This window comes from Mus caroli, unplaced genomic scaffold (genome assembly GCF_978045245.1).
Source record: "Mus caroli unplaced genomic scaffold, Mus_caroli_1 scaffold_8, whole genome shotgun sequence".
NCBI lineage: Eukaryota > Metazoa > Chordata > Mammalia > Rodentia > Muridae > Mus > Mus caroli.
In genome coordinates, this window is record NW_028227263.1 from 101,106,416 (window position 1) to 101,128,956 (window position 22,541).

The following is a 22,541-nucleotide window of genomic DNA, read 5'->3' on the forward strand; positions in this document are numbered from 1 at the left end:
GTGGGCAGGAGCCTGAGGCCACACTTTGAGTTGAGTTAGTTAATTTGTGTATGTGCACGCGTGCATGCGCGCGTGCACACACACACACACCATGGCACACATGTGGGGGTGAAAGGACAAACGGCGGGGATCCATTCTGTCTACCTTGTTGGCTTCAGGAATGAACTCGGGCCGTCAAGATTGGTAGCACTACCCACTGAGCTATCCCACCAGCCCCTGAGAGAATGAGGAAGGATCCTCTACTCCAGATAGCAGCTACCCAGCCTGAGCATGGAGTCCAAGCCCTAGACCTAAGGAAGAGCCCCATTTGTGCCCTCAGTGTCCAGTTCCTCGGTCTGAAGGAGTTTGAAATCCCTCCCAAGAGCCATAGCAGACTAGAGAGCTTCTGTACGGCTCAGGGGCGCGCAGGGGCTGGGAGTACAGGACACAGCAGCCTTTGCAGCCCCTGAGACAGAAGCTGCTCACCGCTCAGCCCTGCCACCGTGTGCCGGTCCTCCTGTGGGATTTCCTTCGCTGTCTCTTCATGGGACAGAAGCAAGGGCCGGAGTAAGAGGAACAAGAAGCCCCAGGATAGCATGGGACAGAGCTGCTGCCCTCTCTGCTGTTGCACCCAGCAAGCTGGGCCTCCACCCAGATGCGCTACCCTGGCCATCATGGCCACCTTCTTTCTCTCCTCTCCTTCCTCCTCTAACCTCACCTTGTGCTTCCTTCACAGTCTTCATGAACACAGCTATCCCCATTGCTGCCGTCCTCATTGTAAGTGGCCCTTTCCTCTCTGCACGGGGCTGGGGAGGGGACAGGTGGGGAGACATTGTGGTCCCACCCTCTTGCAGGATGTGAGGGTGAATGTAGGTGTGCCCCTCCCCCGCTCCACACAGATGGGGTGCTGTCTCAGATCCTGGAGGATAAGGAGCAGTACTTAGAGGAAGGAATAGAGCCTTCTCTTTAAAATAGCTATTGGGGTTGGGGATGTGGCTCCATCTGTAGACTGCATGGATGGTGTGCACAAAGCCCTGGGCTCCATGAGCTGGGCGTGGTGACACATTCTGTACTCCCAGCACTGAGCAGGAGTGTCAGTTCAGAGTCACTTTTGGCTACATAGTGAGTTCAAGGCCAGCCTGAGCTACATAAGACCCTGTCAAAAAAAAAAAAAAAAGATAGGAGGAGAAGGAGAGAAGGGGTCAGAATATTTTCTATGGAATTTTAAAGTAGCTGTTAACACATAAGAATGACACCCATCTGTTGTGGAAATTGATGGGACATCAGGAAGAAGAGTCAAAACAGAGGTAAAAGCCCCACACCCCACTCAGCATCTTCAGGGTGTTTCTTTCTCATCCTTTTAAAAGCAGATGATATGTCATGTCTACAGAAATAGGACTGTGTCGTAAACATAGTTGTATAACCTGCTTTTTTAGATTTAGGAACAGTTCCTGTACCATGGACAGCCTCCATGTAGGACATGTGGAGGCAGGTCACATGTCCTACAGCAAGGCCTGGGGATCCGATCCCTGGAGTCCCCCTGTCCCCAGTCTCCCCTCTGCGTCTGCTCTATGACTGAGGCTCTTTTTTTAAGCTATTGTTATTTCCCCTAAGGCCGGCATCCCTGAGCAGTGCGGAGTGCAAGGCCGCCAGGCATGCCTGGGAATTTACTTTTCAGTGTGATTTATTGAGCTCATTCCTGGCCTGGGCTCTGGGAACTGTACTACAGAACCAGTCAGGTAGCCAGGGACAGACCCCGGGAGGCGAGGCTGTAGCAACTATTTTTACATTTTCACCAGACTGAGGACTAGGGAAACGAGCACCCAGAATTCTAAGTGGAACAGGGGCAGACTCAACCCCAGGACTCCTCCCTGCTTCTTGCTGGCACAGAGGGGTGGGACCAGAAGGGAGCCTTCCCACCCTTTCCATGGGGTGGCTGAGGAAGATGGCCATCTCTTTCCCACAGTCCTGATCAGCTCTCAGGCTTCCTTTCCAGAGCCTTGAGCTTTGGGTGTGGGAGGGGAAGGGGACCCACACCCTGAGTCACCCTGTGCCCCCTGTACCCCCTGTGCTTTATCCACAGACCTTCGTGGGCCACGTCAGCTTCTTCAGAGAGTCAGACTTCTCACCCTCGGTGGCCTTTGCCTCTCTCTCTCTCTTCCACATCCTGGTCACACCGCTGTTCCTGCTGTCTAGTGTGGTTCGGTCCACCGTCAAGGCCCTAGTGAGGTGAGAGAAAGACCCTAGTAAGGACATTCCAAGGGCTGTCCATCACAGGACACACCTCCCTGTGCTCTGGGCCTCTTTTGAGCAGCTGTTATGGGAAAAGGCTCTATGATGCTTAGACAGCAATTAGCACACTGTCTGGCTTCCCCAGGCAGTAGCCATTGTGAATAACTGGTCTTAACCCAAGTGATCTTAACACAGCCAACCTTGACTAGTTTAACTAGTAAAACTCAGCATCAACCACCCTTATCATACAAGAAACCATCGTTAACCGTAAGCCAACCCAAACCAAACAAAGGTACCTGCGATCCAGACTACTCCAAATGACAGGTCAAACTTTTTGTAGGAAACTGTCCTGGGGACTGTAGAGTGTTGACTCAAGATAGTATGCTTGCCTAGTAAAGTCAAGGCCTGGGTCAGTTCCTATCACTGTAAAATAAATATGTGTATATATAAGCTTTGCCTTGGAAGGCTCACCTGTAACTCTAAAACCTGAGAAGTAGAAGCAGGAGGGTAAGGAATTCAAAGCTATCCTTGGCTACACTAGTAAATTTGAGGCTAACCTGGGCTACATGAGACCCTGTCTCAAAACAAAAAAATACAAAAAAAAAAAAAACCAGGGCAGAGGGGGAAGGGGGGATAAGATGGCGTAGTGGGAAAAGATGCTTGCTGCCAAGCCTGGCGACCTGAGTTCGATCCCCAAGACCCACATGATAGGAGAAGATCACTCCTTCAACTTGTCTGTAGCAGGAGAGCCTCTCCAACCCTACTACACAAAATAAATAAATACATATTTTTTTAAAACTCCTGGTTACATCTGTTGCCCAGTCCTATGGAGCTGCCCAAGGAGCAGACCCCTGTCACATGGCTTTTGTAGGGAACATTTAGGACCAGGTACCCACTAAGAAGTGTTTTCTGAGCTCACACCTCCTCCTCCCCCATCCTCTGCCCCCCAGGGGTGAAGGGTATCTCTTTGCCTCCTCTGCAGTGTGCAAAAGCTGAGTGAGTTCCTGTCCAGTGCAGAGATCCGTGAGGAACAGTGCGCCCCCCGAGAGCCTGCACCCCAAGGCCAAGCGGGCAAGTACCAGGCGGTGGTAAGTGTCCAACCTACCCCTGTTACTCCCAAGTTTCACCTAAGTCGTGAAGTTTGTGCCCACCCGCGCTGGAACCTCACATTTCCCTCCAGAAGGGGTCCTCCCAGCCCAGAGGCCCTCACCTCCTAACCATCCACAGCCCCTCAAGGTCGTGAACCGTAAGCGCCCGGCCCGGGAAGAGGTTCGGGACCTCTTGGGCCCACTGCAGAGGCTGACCCCCAGCATGGATGGAGATGCTGACAACTTCTGTGTCCAGGTGAGGAGTCCTTAAGCCAGTTTCCACACCCCCAGCCTCAGTGCCATCTTCCAAGAGAAGCTTAACCCCTTCAAGACCAAGAACCTGAGGTCTGAGTCCTCTATCCAAAGGCCCCCTTGCCTGGAGGACTCCTGAAGCCAAGCATAGCACTTCCACCCCACTCAGCAGGAGAACTCTCTCCTCACCCTCACTAGTGCGCCTCCGACAGGGCTTAATCCCTACTGTCTACCCCTGGGAGCACTCCTAGAGTTAGAAGTGATATTCACTGATCTTCATGGGGAGGGGAGACAGGGACACACCATACTGAAAGCCCTTGCCTCTCTCTCCTCTTCTGCACCATGTTGGTGATGGACAATGAAGATCATCGGAGGCTTCTTCACCTGGACCCCTGATGGAATCCCCACCCTGTCCAACATTACCATCCGTATCCCCCGAGGTATGGTTCACCCCACCCTTCCAGATGTGCCCTCACGTCCCAAAAGAGAGGAAAACCCAAATCAATGTTTGCTGAGCACCTGCTCTCTGTTACCTAGCTGGGTATTCGGAGGTCTGAATTCTAAACGGAAACCGGCTACAGCCGAGATGAGGACACCTTGATGTCAAACCATCTGTTGCCAGTGACACCTTAACAGGTGTCAGACTTGAGTGTTCTGGGAGGATCATGGAAATGGAGAGTCTGAACACAGCCCTGTGTGGTCAGGCCGGTGGCAGAGGGTCATAGGTGGGAGCTATGCTGGAACTGTGGGAGGACTACAAGGAGTACCAGGAGGAGCACTGGGGGGAAGCAGAGGATGTCGGGAGTGGAGGACGGACCTGGGAAGCCAGAGAACACTGTCAATTCCAGAAGGAAAAACTCTGGAGTATGGAGCTTCCCAGGGTTTCCGGGGGGGGGGGGGGGAGGAGGGTGGGGAGGAGGGTCAGAGCTAAGTGTACATGTTCATCTAGTCTTCTGGGTGAGAGTTGTTCAGACTCCATCCAGCTTCCATTCCATCTACTGCCCTCCATTGCTGTAGGCCAGCTGACCATGATTGTGGGGCAGGTGGGCTGCGGCAAGTCCTCGCTCCTTCTGGCCACCCTGGGGGAGATGCAGAGGGTCTCCGGGGCCGTCTTCTGGAACAGGTAACATCTGCTTCTCTCCCTCCAACCACGCCTCTCTGTGGAGAGTGTACCACTCATTTACTGACCGTCTAAGTGCCTTGAGCAGACACTCGGTAAATGCTATTGATTTTATCGTATAATCATTCGTGTCCATTCAACCCTTGCTGTGTGATGCGTCGGGTCCTTTGCACAATTCCATGCATGAATGAATACCAGCAGAGCATTACTACCAATTCTCTTCCTATAGATGCGAGCTGTATTTGCCCTAATTCACACAACTAGCAAGAGGCAGAGCAGAGATTCGAACTTAGTTCTTCTCACTCTTAAATCTCATATTTCCTGGGCTATATTTCCTCCTAGCCAACATTGGTTTCAGGTTTTTCTTCAGCAAAGCAGACTGGAACCATTCAGTGTGTGTGTGTGTGTGTGTGTGTGTGTGTGTGTGTGTGTGTGTGTGTATAGTGTGTGTGTGTGTGTGTATAGTGTGTGTGTGTGTGAGTGTGTGTGTGTATAGTGTGTGTGTGTGTGAGTGTGTGTGTGTATAGTGTGTGTGTGTGTAGTGTGTGTGTGTATGTGTGTGTATAGTGTGTGTGTGTGTGTATAGTGTGTGTGTGTGAGTGTGTGTGTGTATAGTGTGTGTGTGTGAGTGTGTGTGTGTATAGTGTGTGTGTGTGTGAGTGTGTGTGTGTATAGTGTGTGTGTGTAGTGTGTGTGTGTGTGTGTGTGTGTATAGTGTGTGGTGTGTGTGTGTGTATAGTGTGTGTGTGTATAGTGTGTGTGTGTAGTGTGTGTGTGTGTGTGTGTAGGTATAGTGTGTGTGTGTAGTGTGTGTGTATAGTGTGTGTGTATAGTGTGTGTGTAGTGTGTGTGTGTGTGTATAGTGTGTGTGTGTAGTGTGTGTGTAGTGTGTGTGTGTGTGTAGTGTGTGTGTGTGTATAGTGTATGTGTGTGTATAGTGTGTGTGTGTGTGTGTAGTGTGTGTGTGTAGTGTGTGTGTGTGTGTATAGTGTGTGTGTGTTGTGTGTGTGTGTATAGTGTGTGTGTGTATAGTGTGTGTGTGTAGTGTGTGTGTGTGTAGTGTGTGTGTAGTGTGTGTGTGTATAGTGTGTGTGTGTAGTGTGTGTGTGTATAGTGTATGTGTGTATAGTGTGTGTGTGTGTATAGTGTGTGTGTGTAGTGTGTGTGTGTGTGTATAGTGTGTGTGTAGTGTGTGTATAGTGTGTGTGTGTTGTGTGTGTGTGTGTAGTGTGTGTGTGTGTATAGTGTGTGTGTGTGTGTGTGGTGTGTGTGTGTGTGTGTGTGTATAGTGTGTGTGTGTGTATAGTGTGTGTGTGTGTGTGTGGTGTGTGTGTGGTGTGTGTGTGTGTGTGTAGTGTGTATATAGTGTGTGTGTGTGTATAGTGTGTGTGTGTGTGTATAGTGTGTGTGTGTGTGTATAGTATGTATGTGTGTGTGTGGTGTGTGTGTGGTGTGTGTGTGTGTGCAGTGTGTGTATAGTGTGTGTGTGTGTATAGTGTGTGTGTGTGTATAGTGTGTGTGTGTGTGTGTGTATAGTGTGTGTGTGTATAGTGTGTGTGTGTGTGTGGTGTGTGTGGTGTGTGTGTGTGTGTGTGTGTAGTGTGTGTATAATGTGTGTGTGTGTATAGTGTGTGTGTGTGTGTATAGTGTGTGTATAGTGTGTGTGTGTGTGTGTATAGTGTGTGTATAGTGTGTGTGTGTGTGTATAGTGTGTGTGTGTGTGTGTGTGTGTATAGTGTGTGTGTGTGTGTGTGTGTGTGTGTGTAGGGCCCAGAAGTAGCCCAGGCAAGCACTGCTTTCCAAAGATCACTCTCTTAATTAAAGAGCCAGAACCTTAGGCTGAGTCTGTCATGGATCTATTATTTATGCCCACCTACTTCTAAAGGGCGGTGAAGTTAGCTGCTGAGAGATGAATATCAAATGGAATCTTTAAAAGGCAGGAGAGGGAACCCTGAGGAATGAAGAGGGTGGAGAGGAGTGCAGAACCTGCACACATCAGCCGCAGCCACGCCCACAAAGCCTGGCTCTGCCCTGCCATCGAAGAGGGAAGGAGGTGCTCTAGCCCCCCAGCTGGAAGTCACAGCTCTTAGTCAGGATGGTGGGGGAGGGGTGTAGCCAATTCGACAGGGGGGCAGCTTGCCCTACAGGTTTTCTCTCTCTCTCTCTCTCTCTCTCTCTCTCTCTCTCTCTCTCTCTCTCTCTCTCTCTCTCTCAGGAAATTAGTTTTCTCTTTTTTAAGGAAATGAAGATGACAGGTTTTGATAAACCTGAGCAGAGAGAATTGATCACAGGCTTTACCCTCACAGTATCTTTTTTTCCAAACTGCCCCTGAATGGTGTTTTCCAGCAGTAACAGGTCTCCCTCCCTGCTGTGGCCATGGGCTAGCAGGTGAGCCCTTTGGGTTCCCTGATGGGTCCTGTAGTGTGGGAGCAGAATGGCCCTGCCTGCCTCCCCTCGCTGTCCTGCAGCGAGGTTCCCCAGCAGTTCTCTGGGGAGGCCCTAGAACTGGTTTGAGCTCAGGCCACTGCTAGCTTTGATAACAGCTCCCTGGGGCTCTGGTGAAGCCTGTCATTTAGCCATGTGTCTGGGACAATTCGGAAGCCTCGGTGAACTGGGAGCTGAAGAAAGCAGCCAGTGCTTATCGGGTCCCTTAGCAAGGGTGACCTCACCAAAGCCAGCCACTTTCTGTCACACTTTCTGTCAGTGCTCGAGCAGGACACTAGAGTTGGCCACCTCCCTGGGTCCTATTCCTAGAAAATTAGTCTCTATACTCCATGTTGAAGGCAGTCTGGGTTCAGTTTCTCACCAGGGTAAACCTTTTCTAGAAGAGATTACAGAGTTCAAGCCCGGAGCTGCCCCTCCCTCTCTTCACCTTCTCGCCATCCCACCCCCACACCATCACACTAGCTCCTCTGACCACCAGGGATTCAGCCGGTGGCCTCTCCTCCAGGATGCTTCAGTGCTGGGGTCTAGCTGCTGCCTCTCTCCCTTTAGAAAACCTGCCCCAGCCAAGGGCCTGCAAAGGGCCTCTCCATGGTGGCTAAAGCTGGGTGCCTTTCACATGCCAGGCGCTGTCCAGGACGCTTCGGTGTCTCCGTCTGTCCCCTCACCCTGTTCTCCCCACTCAACAGATGAGAAACCGAAGTGAAGCAGGTTACACGGTTCTTATCCTGGCCTAAGTAGAATTTGCAGCCAAGTGGGCACCTGGGAGCCTCCACTGTGTGCTAAAGGGACCTGAGAGCTTCGGAAAGAAGTGACTTCTTACACGATGACCCAAAAGTTAGCAGCCTCTTTGCTGTGTCACAGGTACACACACACAAACACACACACACACACACACACACACACACACACACACACCCTTCACAGAGCCACTACATGAATCCTCAGGTTTTGCGCTCATCAAAACCCACCTTTCTCAATGGGCCCGTTTGAAACCAGGAGGAAGGCTGAGGCACCAAGATTCTTGTTCCTCAGAATCCACCTTGCTCTCCTCCATGGGCTAGCTCCCCCTAGGCATACCAGGTTAACCTGTAGCCATCCCTAGACTGTGAGTGCACATGCCTGGCTCAATTGGAGTCTTGGCTTCTCCATACCAATACATTAATTTCACCAAGATCTATTGATTGACCCCATCTGTGACACCAGACCCTGTGCCCAGTCACAGAATGCAATGATAGTTAAGACTGGGCTCCTTACTGGGCATAGTGGTGGCATATGCCTTTAGTGCCAGCACTCAGAGGCAGAGACAGGCAGAGCGCTGTGATCTCGAGGCCAGCCTGGTTTACAGATCAGGTCTCCGGGCAGCCAAGCCCATCTCAAAAGCAAAAAGGGAGGGCAGGAAGATCAGTAGTACCAGAGCACCGGAGAAGGAGGAGCTCTGTGGTCCGGGGCTGGGGGTGGGAGGACTCTGAGAAGCTCCCTGCAGGTGGATGTGAGCTCCTCTAATGGAAAAGGCAGGGGAGGAAGAGGAAAGTACCCAGATGACGTCACTGTACAGGCAAAGGCTTGCTGATATCAAAGAGCATGGCTCCGGGTGCCTGAAGTACTACTGAGTGTGTGGGATTCAGTGTCGAGGGATGGATGAAGGGAGCTTGCCATGATTAGACGTAGCAGGCATGAGAAAGACTGTGAAGCTGAAAGGCTGTAGAACTGCCTGCTTCTGATAAAGGACGATGGAGTAGGGGACGGGACCAGGGGAGAGGTCACTTGGCTCTGAGAGAGTCTAAACTGATGTGGCTCAGTTGGTTCCATTTGTCCTGAAAAACCCTAGGTAGCCCTGTCTCCATCTGGACACCTATCTCGAGGCAATGAGCTAAGAATGGGAGCTAAGAATGTTAAATGCTTCTCGCTCCTGGGAGGAACCCCGAACTCAAGACATTGGCCCTCGGGTCTTCTGAAAGATGGTGCCCTTGCAAAGTGAGCCAAGAACAAAATAGCCTTTAACCTGGAGACCCCTCCTAGTAGCGCCTACGGCAAGCATACAGCCAGAGGCCAGGGCCATATTAGGACACTTCCTTACCAAAGCCAAACCCTGGTGGCCAGGAGGCCAGAAAGAGTCCCAGGGGTGCGCAGGGCCGGAAGCTGGGAGATTAGGGAGGTGCAGCATCGAGAATGCTCTGGGGAGGTGGAGCTTGTTGGTACAACTGCTCATTTATTCCTGCAAGGACCAAATGAGCTAAGTACGGCTGAGCAGGCAGGAGCAGATGCTCTGGGGCAAGCCGCCTGAGATGAGATTTGATCTGTGTGTTTTGGAAAATTCCATAAGCATCCTGTACCAGTTTCCCCTTTTAACCCGCGGGGGCGACGAGAAGATTAACCTAGCATGTAGCAGGAGCCCTAGGAATATTATGATAAAGGTTATTATTCTGCCATGGCCCTCCTTGCCAAGAACAAAATTCCCATACTGTACTTCTAGCCTCTCTCCCAGGAGAGACCACAGTCAGTTCCCCGGAGACAAGAACCACGTTTTATTTTTCTCTCCGAATCCATAGTCACTTTAGCAAATGAATTCATTTACAAATGAATGAACCAGGGACAGCGAGGGACTGTATTAATGTGTGTCTCTCCCATAAGCCTTTGCCCAAGTTGCTCCCTAACCCAGGCTTCTGCACCCACTCTGGAGAGGAGCCAGCCCTGAGACTGCAACCCCACATTGTGCTTTGATCGGACTGTGTGGCTCTGGGCCCTTTAAGGCTCCAGGCTATTCTCTAAAAGCTGTTCTACTTAGCTAAGGGGAGGGAGATCTGGCCCTTGCCCCCAGGATGCTCCAGGCAGATAGGGCTATGTAGAAGGAGACCCCGGATGGAAAGTTGTCCTGGGCAGACGCTGATTCTGAATCTCAGAGCCACGTGACTCCCACATGCTCCCTTTCATGAGTCACCAGCCTCTCCCTGGCTTCCTGACTCAGTTAACTGTCAGCCTGGGAGTTTCCAAACTCCCTGTGTAATCTCTAAGAAGAAAACATGTTAATAAAAGTCAATATTAGCAGACAGGCTCAAGTACAATTCGTTTCCCGGGAAGTGAAAAATAAGGCTGTCAGTCCTTCTAATGTCCGCAAAAGCCATCAGGAAGTAGGTCTCAAGAAAGCACAGGGTGGGGAGAAGGTGACAACGTACAAATCTGGTTTTCCCAGGACTCCCTGCTACCTTCTCTCTACCACCTCTTTTTTTTTTAATATTTATTTATTATATGTAAGTACACTGTAGCTGTTTTCAGACACACCAGAAGAGGGCATCAGATCTTATTATGGATGGTTGTGAGCCACCATGTGGTTGCTGGGATTTGAACTCAGGACCTTCGGAAGAGCAGTCAGTGCTCTTAACCACTGAGCCATCTCTCCAGCCCTCTCTACCACCTCTTAATGCACCCACATGTAACCTGTCAGTGTGTCTGTCTATGCCCAATAATACCCCCACTTGCTGTGGGACTTGCTCAGAGCCTGCCTGGTGATTTGTGGTGTTTGGCTCCAAGTTGCCTGATTCCCACCCTTAGATGTGCCCAAGTGTGCTGAGGAGAGACTGGGGGCTCGGGTGCCTCCTGCGTCTCCTGGAGGTGACAAGTGGACAAGAGACTTGGGTAGGACCAGCCAGGAGTGGGAACCAGGTGGCCTGCTTAGTTCTGACTGTGCCACTTCCTTGCTCCACGACCTGAGGCAGGTGACATCACCTTCCTGGAACTTACTTTCTTCCTTTTAAGCAATGAAAAAAACCCTGCACTTTCTTTGCATCTCAGAGATCTGGCCTTGGCAGCCACTGCACAGGGGCTATGAGTGGGAAAAAGTGCTTCGGGGCACTCACAGGCCTGCAGGAGGGAAGAACAGTGGACTGTAGGGACCCTGTCCTACCTTGTCCTACCTGAGGTTCTTTTTCTGTTCTTCTCTTTTTTTGCAACATAATGTATATTTATTTAACATTTAATACACAGTATAAAGAATATGCAGCCCATACATTCTGCTCGATTTGTCCCATTAAGAAGGCACCCCTTGGTTCTTTGTTGCTGTTCTTTCTTTCTTCCCTTCTTTCTTTCTTCCTTTCTTTCTTTCTGATCAAACAGGGTCTATCCACATAGCCTTGATACTCCTAAATCTTATATAGATCAAACTGACCTGCACATTACAGAGAACGCCACGCCTTTCTCTCCTGAGTGCTTGGATTAAGGTGTCTACCTGAGGTTCTTCATCTCCCGTTTTAAATCTTCGCCGGGATCTTGAGTGAATGCTGGAGGCCGTGAGTTACTCTGCACTGTTGTGATCAGAACACCTGAGGAACTCATTTAAGGGAGGAAAACAAATTGTTTGGGCTCACCGTTATAACCCTTTGGATCTCTGTGAGCTTGAGGCCAGCCTGGTCTATACAGTGAGTTCCAGGTCAGCCCGAGCCACATAATGAGTGAGACTCTGCCCTTAAAACAGGCAAACAAAATCCATAGCCTTCGGCCCAGTTGATTGGGTGGGGCGTATGTCGTGGCAGCCGGGAGGGAAGGATGATAGACAGCTTCGTGGTTCATGGGAAGCAGAGGGACAGAGGGTGTAAAAAAGACAGGGAAAAGATGACCACAAGGTCTCACCGTAGTGACCCACTTCCTCCAGCTAGGCCCCACTTCCAGCTAGGCCCCACTTCCAGCTAGGTCCCACTTCCAGCTAGGCCCCACTTCCAGCTAGGCCCCACTTCCAGCTAGGTCCCACTTCCAGCTAGGTCCCACTTCCAGCTAGGTCCCACTTCCAGCTAGGTCCCACTTCCAGCTAGGTCCCACTTCCAGCTAGGTCCCACTTCCAGCTAGGTCCCACTTCCAGCTAGGTCCCACTTCCCAGCCTCTACAACCTCCCTAAATAGTACTGCCAAATGGAGACCCAGTGTTCGGTACAGGAGCCTGTGGGAACACTTTATAGTCAGAGCACGGTGCGCACTGAGGCACTCGGTTCTCCCTCTGCCTGCACTGTGTCAGACAAGCACAGGGCAGAAGGGCAACCCCCCCTGCCAAGCCCCTCACTGCTCACCCACACACTCTTTACTCCTCGCCGAGCTATGTGCTGTGCTGCTAAAGCTAGCTTGCTCTCTCTCTCTCTCTCTCTCTCTCTCTCTCTCTCTCTCTCTCTCTCTCTCTCTCTCTCACACACACACACACACACACACACCACAGTGGTAAGGAAATAGGGATTCCTCATTAGCCTCCTCTAGACTTCCTAGGTAACTGCACACATGCACATACCCACACAGACACACAAATACACATCATTAAAAATAAAATTCAAATGCACCACAAGCTAGGAAAGCCACACAAGTATGAAGAAGATAAAATACATGTACTATCTCACCTTCTTGTGCTTCCTGTCTTTTTCATTTCATCCATTTGTGTATCATCTTCCTCAAAATTCTCTTAACACTTTGGTTCCTCCTACTTTTTTCTGGACTCTTGTAGTTCTCTTTCTTCTGTCTGTCTGCTTTCACCCATCAGACTATGGCCCCTGCAGGGCAGGCTTTGTGTAGCTTGGTACACAAAGTGCGGGCCAGGAGAACCGGGGTACCCTAGAGAGATTCAGTTGGCAACTGCTTGCTTGCTGTGCCGTGCTGTGTAAAAGGCTGCATGCTCTATGTAATCCAGAACTTGGGAGGCAGACACGTGGGTTCCCAGAGTCTGCGGGACAGTGAACTCCAGTTTCTGGGAGTTCCTGTCTCAAGAAAACAAAGTGGAGAGCAACTGAGGAAATCACTCGATGTGGACCTCTGCCTCGAACTGCTTACCCACGTGAACAAGTACATACAAAACATACACAGATGTGTGCTCGAATGTGTGCGCACACACACACACACACACACGCACACACTCCAGCAGTCAATGAGAGAACGTGCTTGCTGAATGGACTAGTCTTTACTTTTTAGCTTAAAATATATACACAAAGCTTTGGTAAGGCTCCTGCTAGAAGTTTAGGGATACAATAGAAAGAGGAAGGAAGTGATCCCAGGTTAGCATCCCAACTTCTTCCCCTCTTTCTGACTCTGTTGAATAGAGCCTATTCTCCAGCCCTGAACCTCAGTGTGCTCATCTGTAAAGTGGGGACAGAATGCAGTACAAGTGCCAGACTGAGTGCCAACTCCTTGGCACTGTGCACGGCAGTAGCCACTAGCAAGAACTCACCCCTCCTTCTCTCTTCCCCCATGATTAATACGCCTGTTAGCAAGCTCCATTTATTACCGATCTGTCACGTGCTAAGCACTGTGGGGGCTGGAAAAGATGTTCTTCTTGTCTTTAAATCCCACAGGGCACACCAGGCTCACACAGGCACTGATGGAGAGCAAGGCAGTCCATTAGGAGTGCTAATTGAGCAGCTGAGATTGAGATGAACAGAGCCAGGGCTGAGTCAGGGCTAGAGGAGGGCGTGCTGAGTCCTCGGGAGGCCTTGGAGATGCAGACCACATAGCCTTTACTACTCTGGAGGAAGTCTCCTGAGAGAAACTCACCTGGGCTGTGGCCACAGGGCAGGAATTTGTCTCATGTTAGTGCTCTGCCTTGAACTGTTGATCACGGCAAGGTGGTGCTTGGAGAAGCTGGGTTAGGAGGGGCTGGGAGAGCGGGCAGGGATCACACAACCCAGAGGAAGGGGCCAGGGATTGGTGACGGCAAATGCCTCATGACCTCACTTGGTCCTGCCCCAGAGTAGGATGAGGACCTATCAGATCTTTGTTATTTGCTGGCTGTGTGGCTTTGAACATGTTACTTAGCCTCTCGGAGCCTGATATATGTGCAAAATAGCATTGAGAAATCAAAAGGACCCTCTGGGTGATTATTTTATGGATTAAAAGTGACAGACTTCCACAAAGGCTACATACCTACATATAAAAATAAGTAAATAAAAAATAAGTTAAAAAAAATAGAAACCACTCTATTACAGTGCTTATCAGGATTTATAAAATCTTAATAAATGATGGCTGTCTTCAGCATTATTAAAATAAGATAACTGGGTGCAGTGGCTCAGGTCCACAGTCCCAGTAACCAATGGGTGCAGGCAGAAAGATCAGGAGTTCAAGGTCATGGCTACAGAACAAACTTGAGGTCGGTTTGAGCTACAGGAGGCCTTGTCTAAAAATTCTAATTTAGTAATTATAATCCTCAGAGCCTGCATGAATACGGAGAGGGTTGTTTTTCCCACGCGTGTATATCACAAGTGCACATTTCATTGGTGGAAGATGTTTCTGAACGGTTGAAAGGTGTTGAGCTGGCACAGGAGAAAGACCACAGAGAAAGTCGGCCCCATGAGTCAGATACGTTTCCCAAAGGCACCTCTTACTGTGAGAGGTTCACCTCCCTGCACTGGCAGACTCAGGAAAACAGAAGGTAGCCCATCCTGCACACTACCGTTTCCTGCTGTTTAGAGACAGCTGCTCCAGTTATTCCTGACCCATTCTCAGACCCTGCAGACTGAGAGACACTGTGTGCAGCGATGGTAACTGGGAGAATCATGTTCCCTCCCTGAGCTCGGCTGTCCAGGGTAGGAAACCACCTCGGTGCCCAGCCAGTCTCTCTGCAGCCTCAGGCCAACACCAGGAGCACCAGCTGAGCCCATGCTGTTTGGAGGGTCCTCCATCGGGTGCTGACGTTGAGATGAGCTGATTCTGCACGGAGGAAGCCACCGAGACCCCTGGAAATGGGGGTGGGGGGAGGAGTAGGGACTGCTTCTCCATGAAGCTTCAGTGTGATGGACAGCAACGGGAATAACTGCTGTTTGTCTTTCTGTCCAACCCAGCAGCCTTCCAGACAGCGAGGGAGAAGACCCCAGGTACTGCCTCAGGACAAGGTTGGCATGAGCGGCGTGGTGGAGCCTGTGAGAGAGAGTGCTAAGTGTGAATCCAAGGTTGTGCTGTTTCATGTTCCCAGAGCCATGGGGCTAAGCCATGCAGTTCTGATGAAGGCAGACTATGGTTTGCAGAGGGGAGAATAAAAGAACCTTAGATGTGATAGTGCTTTTTACTCATCCCAAGGTTCATAGCGTATACACAGCTATCAGTCATCTATGGTACTAAAATACCATGGTGAGAGGAGCGGGGTGACTCATGCCTTTAATCCCAGCGCTCAGAGAGAGGAAAATCTGGGCTGGGAATTTGACTCAGTTGGTAGAGTGCTTGCCTAGCATGCACAGAGTCCAGTGTTCAGTTCCCAGCATTGCATAAACCAGGTGTGTCTCTGCACACTGTAACCATATTGCTTAGGCTATAGAGGCAAGAGAATCAGAAGTTCAACAATCTCCATAGGAAATTGGAATCTAGCCTGTGCTACATGAGACCCTACTCGCCACCCCCACCCCCACCAAACAAACAAACAAACAAAATAAAAAACAAAAAAAAACAACAACAAAAAACCTGTCATGTTGAATAGAGTTAAAAAGTAACTGAGTTGTTGCCAGAGGCTGGAGAGAGACAGGAGAGACAGTGTGACCACTTGTTACACAAGGTTTGTTTGGAGGTGATCATGTTCTGAAACTTAGTAGCAATGCTGGCTGAGTAACCTAGTGAATAAACTGAAAACCACCAGATTAATGTCAGGAGCCAGGGCTGCCAGCGCACACCTGTAATCCCAGCGCTTAGGAGGTGAATGCACGAGGATCAGAAGTTCAAGGCCAGCCTGGAACACGAGAATCCCCACCTTGAAACTAAAAAGAAAAAAATGTAGTCAGAAACAAATAATTAGAAAAATGTTTGTTGAGAGGTTCCAGGGATCTCAGGGGAAAAAACAAAGGTCTCTAAGGAGAGGAGGTGGGCATCTCTCGTGCTCCACAGAAAACTCGGGTGTGTTGAATATGCTCAATGAAAGTCTAGGAGTTCTAAAAGAAATGGATTGTTGACAGAGACAGCACAACCTTCTCTTTCCGAGGATTCAGGGGAAACCTAGAGGCGGGCAGGCCGGGCCAGGCAAGGTGGCTCCTCTGCAAATCACCAGTTGACAGAAGCGTCACCCTCCAGTCCCAGAGACACCTTCCCGCGGCTTTCTGCCTTGTCTGCCACTTTGTCCCCAGTTTGGTGACAGTCCCAACCTCTCAAACCTTAGTGACTGCACAACTTGAGCCAAGGCCTAGACACGTGAAAGTCTGCCTGTGTCAGAAGATAACAAAGTAACAGCATTTGACAGTGGGGCTCTTTGGAGCTGGCCACGGCCCAGTGCCCGTGTGTCTCCCTGACTGGTTCCTCTAGCGTCTAAGTCTGTATGCTGTGTGCGGCCACGGCTAAGGCTCAGAACCTCTCTCTCAGCTTCCCAACTGTAGGTGGCCACCCTCATGCTACAGGTTCTGTCAACTGCCTAGCCCAACCTGGCTACAGTCAGAGTACCCTGCCCAGTTGGGTGCAACTTTGTTGGCCTGAGGCTTTGGCTTGCTCATTTGAACCTAGCTTAAATGCTAAGGCTATGAAGTCTGGGCAGACCTCCTAACCTCTCTGACCCTCGAAGTTTCCCCCCATGAGGGCTTTTCCTCCTGTTCCCCCTCTTAAATGAACCAGGTGCTGGGTCTCTTCCCACACCCACATGGCCTGGCAGTGAGGCTCTCTGGGCTAACCACATCTAGAATCTCATGTGTGGCTATAGACAGGACACTAGGGCTTACGTAAGCAGGAGGTAGCTGGTTTGAAGGAGCTAGAAATCTCCATGGAGAGTTCAGCCCATCAGGGGAGTCTGACCTGTGTCTTTCCTCCACTACAGCAACCCAGAGCGGGAGACAGCAGCCGACTCGGATGCCAGGTACTTGTGCTGGGTGTGTAGAGCCATTGTGCCCTGGGAGTGGCTGTAGGTCCTCTCTGGCCTGGGAGCTGCCCCATCTCTTAACACCATGCTTGTTCACTCTCAGCAGCTTCTGGGGGGCGGGGGGGGGAAGGGAATGGGAAGGAGGGGCTTTGGAAACTACAGCACACTGAATGTCACTTTCTTGGCCCTGTGTCTGTAAAGCATGTCCTTCTGTGTAGAGCCCAGCAGCTGCGGAGGGTGTAAGGAGGCCAGGCTAAGGGATTGCTTAGTTTGGCGACAGTTGGGGGTCCTCCTCCCTGCCTCGGGGTTGAGGTGGAGCTGGAGAAGGCTCAAGTTAGCAATGATGGGCTGGGGATTGGGAGGTGATGAAAGTCTTCAACCTAGCCACCTGAGGCTTGGACTTTCCAAGATGTCCCTTTGGGCCCTGAAGCCTCAGAGCACTATGCCAACAGAGGCTCTATAGAGTCTCCTTCTCTGACCTGGGAGGCTTCCCTCCAAAGGCCTATATCCATTCTCCTTTTTAAATGAGTCAAGTCCTGAGTCTCCTCATATACCCGTGTGGTTAAACAGTGAGGTTCCTAAGTCTGTCTGTACCCATACCCCTGTGTGTGGTTGCAGGCTGTGTCCCTGGGGTTCCAGAGACACAATGTGGTAGTGGAGGAAACGAGAAATCCTTTTGGAGGTCTGAGTCCATCAGAAGAACTTGACTTGTGTTACCCAATACCCACCATGGATTCTACCCAATACCCACCATGGATTCTACCCAATACCCACCATGGATTCTACCCAATACCCACCATGGATTCTACCCAATACCCACCGTGGATTCTACCCAATACCCACCATGGATTCTACCCAATACCCACCATGGATTTCTGTCACCTGCCCTGGCTACCTCAGTTACATCCACCCTCTCGCCCCAACCTAAGCCATTGATCGTACTGACAGTTGCTCTGAGCATGCGCCCTGGGAAGACCCTCACACTCAGTCTGTTCCAGGAGCAGAGGCCCCGTAGCCTACGCATCTCAGAAACCGTGGCTGCTAAATGCCACGGTGGAGGAGAACATCACCTTCGAGAGTCCCTTCAATAAGCAACGGTAACAGCCTCCAGGAGAGAGACTGGGGAGGGCTGGGTGTGCTCCTTGGCACCTGGGCATCCTGCAGTCCAGCTAGCATCTTCTAGGCCATCTGGAAAGGATTCAGATGCCCCTGGGTTCCAGCAGCCCCTTCCCATGAATGAGAGGAGGGGGAGGGTGTTGCTGCCTTGTCTAGCTAGGACTGAAGTAGAACTGAGTTAGGCATGGTTAACCCTTTCAGTTCTCCACTATGATCTCTAGTCCTCACCACACACACACACACACACACACACACACACACACACACATGCACACAGGCATACACACACACACATGAACACAGGCACACACACACCACACATACCACACACATGCACACACACACATGCACACACACACACCACAACATTTCCTAATAACTGCCATAGCCACTGATCACTGAGCAGTTGCCCAAGAAGGGTACGTACGGTACCAGGCTCTTCATACATGTGCTCTTATCTGACACAGTAACACTCTTGTGCCCATTTTATGGATGAGGAAAACAAGGTTCTGAAGCTTAAGCAACCTTACCCAAGGCCAGTCAGTAAATTGCTGAAATGGGTGTCAAATCTGAAGCTGCCTAAGCACATGTGTCACCAAGAAACTCCGAACTCTCCATGGACGCTGCCTGGCACCTGTTCAGGCTAAAAGCTGGCCAGATGACGATAAGAAGAGCAAGCTAGGCAAATATTTGATCAGCCATCATCATTACCACCTCCAAACACTCAGCAGTGGTTTGCCCAGATGGTGCCCCAGCATAAGCTCTGACTGCATTTCCCACCACTCAGGGACCATAAGCCCCTTCCCATCCCTCACTCAGCTTATTTGCCTCCATACAATTTCATCCTTCAAATATTTAACTTGCCCCAGGCTGTGTAAGCGCTGACCTTAGCTCTTTTCCGTTCTCATGGTGTTTACTTACACAAGGCAGGAAGTGCATTAAAGCCATCACTCACTGGGGCCCAGCAACCCACAGGCTAATGACCATTCTAGGACTGAGGCCCCACTCTGACCAGGCCTATCAGCTGACCCACCCCCCTGTCTTTACTCTCCAGGTACAAGATGGTCATAGAAGCCTGCTCCCTGCAGCCAGACATAGACATCTTGCCCCATGGAGACCAGACTCAGATTGGGGAACGGGTCAGTAGCAGCCTCTCCTGCCCCCGCCACCATGTGCCCACTGTGTCCTGAGGTCCTTCTCAGTAAGCCTGAATGATGGAACAGGACAAAGGGCTGAAGAGCTTCAAGTAGTATGAAATTGTGAGGGAAATTTCTCCTGGGAAAACATAGAGAAATCTCTGTTCATCCCAGATAGGGCAGCAATGTCAGACTAAAAGGCAGTTCCCCTAAAGTCTGTCTTAGTGAACCCATGAGTCTGTTGGGGTTAATTACAGGAGTATGAGTGACTCAAAGGCAGCTATATATCCCAAAGTCCACTGCAGCAACCTGTACAACTCACTGCAGTTTAGCGATTGCTTCTGCTGATAAAACCATGGGGAAGGCCCTATGAATCTTGTAAGTTTCAGGAGCTTTTTGAACCTTGTGAGTTTTCCTTAGTTCCTGAATGCCATGTGGTTCCTTAGCTCCCTGAGTCTTATAAGTCTCCTTTCATCCAGGAGAGAACAGTTCAGTTTGGAGGAGCATTTACACAGAATTCTGGCTGATGGGAGAGGTCAGCCACTGCAAGCTGGGGGATAACTACATCTCTTCATTGAGTCCCAAGTACATAGTGAGAACCTGAAGGGCTGAGGGCATGAACTTTTCCTCTCTTTTGATGACAGGGCATCAACTTGTCTGGTGGTCAGCGTCAGCGAATCAGTGTAGCCCGTGCCCTCTACCAGCACACCAATGTTGTCTTCTTGGTGAGTGTCCCAGATGAAGTTTCCCTGGGGCCCTCACTTGATTCTGTAACATCATCATGGTTCGCTAACATCACCACCATCACCACCACCACCACCACCACCATCATCACCATCATCATCCAACATCCTCCCTAACCAGGATCAGGTCCTAGAGATACTGCCTTTATCTTACTTAGAGAGAAACTGCGGCAGGCTAGAACAGTGCTGATAACTCACTCTGGGATTCCCATTGAGCCTTTCAATAACCTTGAAAGGGTTATTGCACACACAAGGGGAGGTGAGCTGTGGCTAGAGACTACCTCTCTAAAGGACAAAAGAGCAGCCCCAGCTGTTGACACCTACGCAGCCCAGCTATCAGAATGCAAACACACGGAGTGTGTGGCCCCACTTCCCAGCCTGTGCTCAGGCTAGACACTGCTAATTAATTGCTGAGCTATCATTCCAGAGAACTTAAGGGGTCCTCAGAACCCTTTAACACAGCACTCTAGCCATGGAACATGAGATAAAACTTGCCTACCTCATGTCAAGCTCTGGGCTAGGTGCCTTGGTTTGTACTGAAGGAATCTTAAGACCCATCCCTTGACCTCGAAGCTTTGAAGTTTTATTAGGGGGACAGACTCACACACATGCAGGAAATATAGCTAGTTCAAAACTAAGCTGTGTGGCCCAGACCATGACACAACTTTAATGGTGGGAGAATTCAGGGAGGGCTTCCTGGAAGAGAGCCTTGAAGAGTCAATCAAACAAAAGGACAGTGAGGCATTTGGACAAAGGCTCGGCACAATGAACATCAGCTCTCTGACCCTAGCTTTATCCTCTCCCCCCAACCCCTCAGCACACACAACACTCCTTGCTAGTGATGTTTCTCCCATACATTCTTAGACCTGGCCCACGATCAGCAGTTATGAAGTTCTAGCCCACCCAAGGTCCCACCTGATATATAAACAACTCTGTTGGATAAAAGTCCAGTGGCTGTTTTCCTCCGTTCATTAAGTTAATTGGTAACAGGCATAGGCTCGGGGTGTGAGATCTTGGGGGCCTTGCAGGCAGGAGTATCCAGATGGCTTTGCCCAGGGTTGTCCCTGGGACAGAGAGGATGGGAAAGTTAGGAGCTGGTCAGGGAAAGACACAGAAGGACTCGAGTTATGGTGAGTGGTGGGTGGGAAGCAATCACTGCGCAGAAGGCAGAACAGCACACCACACGGAAGGGACAGCTCTGGCAAAGGCTAGAAGGGTGGGCTCATTGGCAACCTGGAATGGAAGGAGCTTGGGAAGGTCAGGTGAGAAGTGGGGCTAGGAAGGAAGTGTGGGCAGTCTAGAGAGGGACTGGGAGACTGTACTGAGGAGCTCAGGCTTCATAGGAGATGGGTAGCCATCTATGGTTTTGAGCCCCAGAGAGGTTAGGTGGGTGGTCCAAGGCCTTGTAGCCAACCTTCGTCAACACCTAGATCGGCTTTGTTAGAACTCTAGGGAGTTCAGCTTACCTCGGCCATTCCCTACAAGCCTGCCTCTACCTCATCTTTCTCAGGATGACCCCTTCTCAGCTCTGGATGTCCATCTGAGTGACCACCTGATGCAGGCCGGCATCCTTGAGCTGCTCCGGGATGACAAGAGGACAGTGGTCTTGGTGACCCACAAGCTACAGTACCTGCCTCATGCAGACTGGGTGAGGAGCCACAGAGGACAGACTATGGAGCTGTGTGTGTGTGTGTGTGTGTGTGTGTGTGTGTGTGTGTATGTGCGTGCTCTTCAAAAGAATCAGTCATGTGATCCAGAAGCAATGGCTGATAGCCACAGCACAAGATGCCAGTCCTAAGTGGTTTTGTGCAGCCCAATAAATACTTGTAGTCCAGAGTCTTGGTGTGGCTCAGGCCTGCAGACACTCCCAGCCTGCCTTGGTTCCCTTCTGGTGTATAATAGAGGAGCACCGGGCAGTCTGAGGAAAAGTAGACACTCAGTTCTTACCGTCTAGAAGGCCTTATCCTGCCTGCTTCCCCTGGCTATGTATGATCTGTTTAGATGGGAGAGCCAACGCTGGGTCATTGGCCTTTGCGGATGAGTGTTTTGGAGCCTCTGTTGTATGGAGGATGCTGGAACAGAGGCAGTAGTCCTGTAGACCACAGCAAGCCCACAGAACATGGTGCTGTGAGCCCCATGCTGACTAACAGAAGAACTGACCCTGTTCTTCAATAGGTAGGGACATGCTGCTCTCCGTCTCATTGGGGATCGCTTAATGCTAAGATAAAGACAATGAGCCTTTGGAAATCTACACCTGCCTACTCCTAATCCAAAATGTCCCTGGACAGCAGCCACAATCTGAGACCCTCTCAGATCTTTAAGGCTGAGCCAAATAGGCCTGTTAATTAATTTCTCTCAAAATAAATCTTCCATGTGGAATGTGAACCTCCTCCACTATGATAAACACCAGAAGAAACAAAATTCTGAACACTATTACAACAGGTAAAGCGACTTCAGAAAGCCAGGTGGTTGTAGCTCAGAACGACCCTGAGTCCAGTAAGGCAGACATGGAGGTGCCTGGTTCCTTGCGGTACCTGTGCACAGGACCCCAAGATGCACGGCAGCTATGTATAGTGGTGTCATTGGGTGCAGCCATACCTGCTTGGATTAACAAGCGTGTTACCACCAACTGATAGACTCTACCATC

General features: G+C 50.4%; 1 protein-coding gene across 2 annotated transcripts in view; it reads left to right on the forward strand.

The window, feature by feature from the left end:
* Abcc8 (ATP binding cassette subfamily C member 8) overlaps positions 1-22,541 on the forward strand; it is a 74,963-nt gene that overhangs the window by 37,687 nt on the left and 14,735 nt on the right. The window contains exons 11-22 of one of the 2 annotated variants that reach the window (XM_021166984.2): positions 716-756; positions 2,063-2,208; positions 3,194-3,299; positions 3,439-3,555; positions 3,916-3,991; positions 4,569-4,674; positions 14,915-14,965; positions 16,858-16,896; positions 17,898-17,996; positions 19,070-19,154; positions 19,796-19,876; positions 21,405-21,542. In XM_021166984.2, the coding sequence (XP_021022643.1) occupies positions 716-756; positions 2,063-2,208; positions 3,194-3,299; positions 3,439-3,555; positions 3,916-3,991; positions 4,569-4,674; positions 14,915-14,965; positions 16,858-16,896; positions 17,898-17,996; positions 19,070-19,154; positions 19,796-19,876; positions 21,405-21,542 (1,085 nt within the window). The remainder of the gene's footprint in view (positions 1-715; positions 757-2,062; positions 2,209-3,193; positions 3,300-3,438; positions 3,556-3,915; positions 3,992-4,568; positions 4,675-14,914; positions 14,966-16,857; positions 16,897-17,897; positions 17,997-19,069; positions 19,155-19,795; positions 19,877-21,404; positions 21,543-22,541) is intronic. The other variant, XM_021166986.3, reaches the window with a different exon arrangement.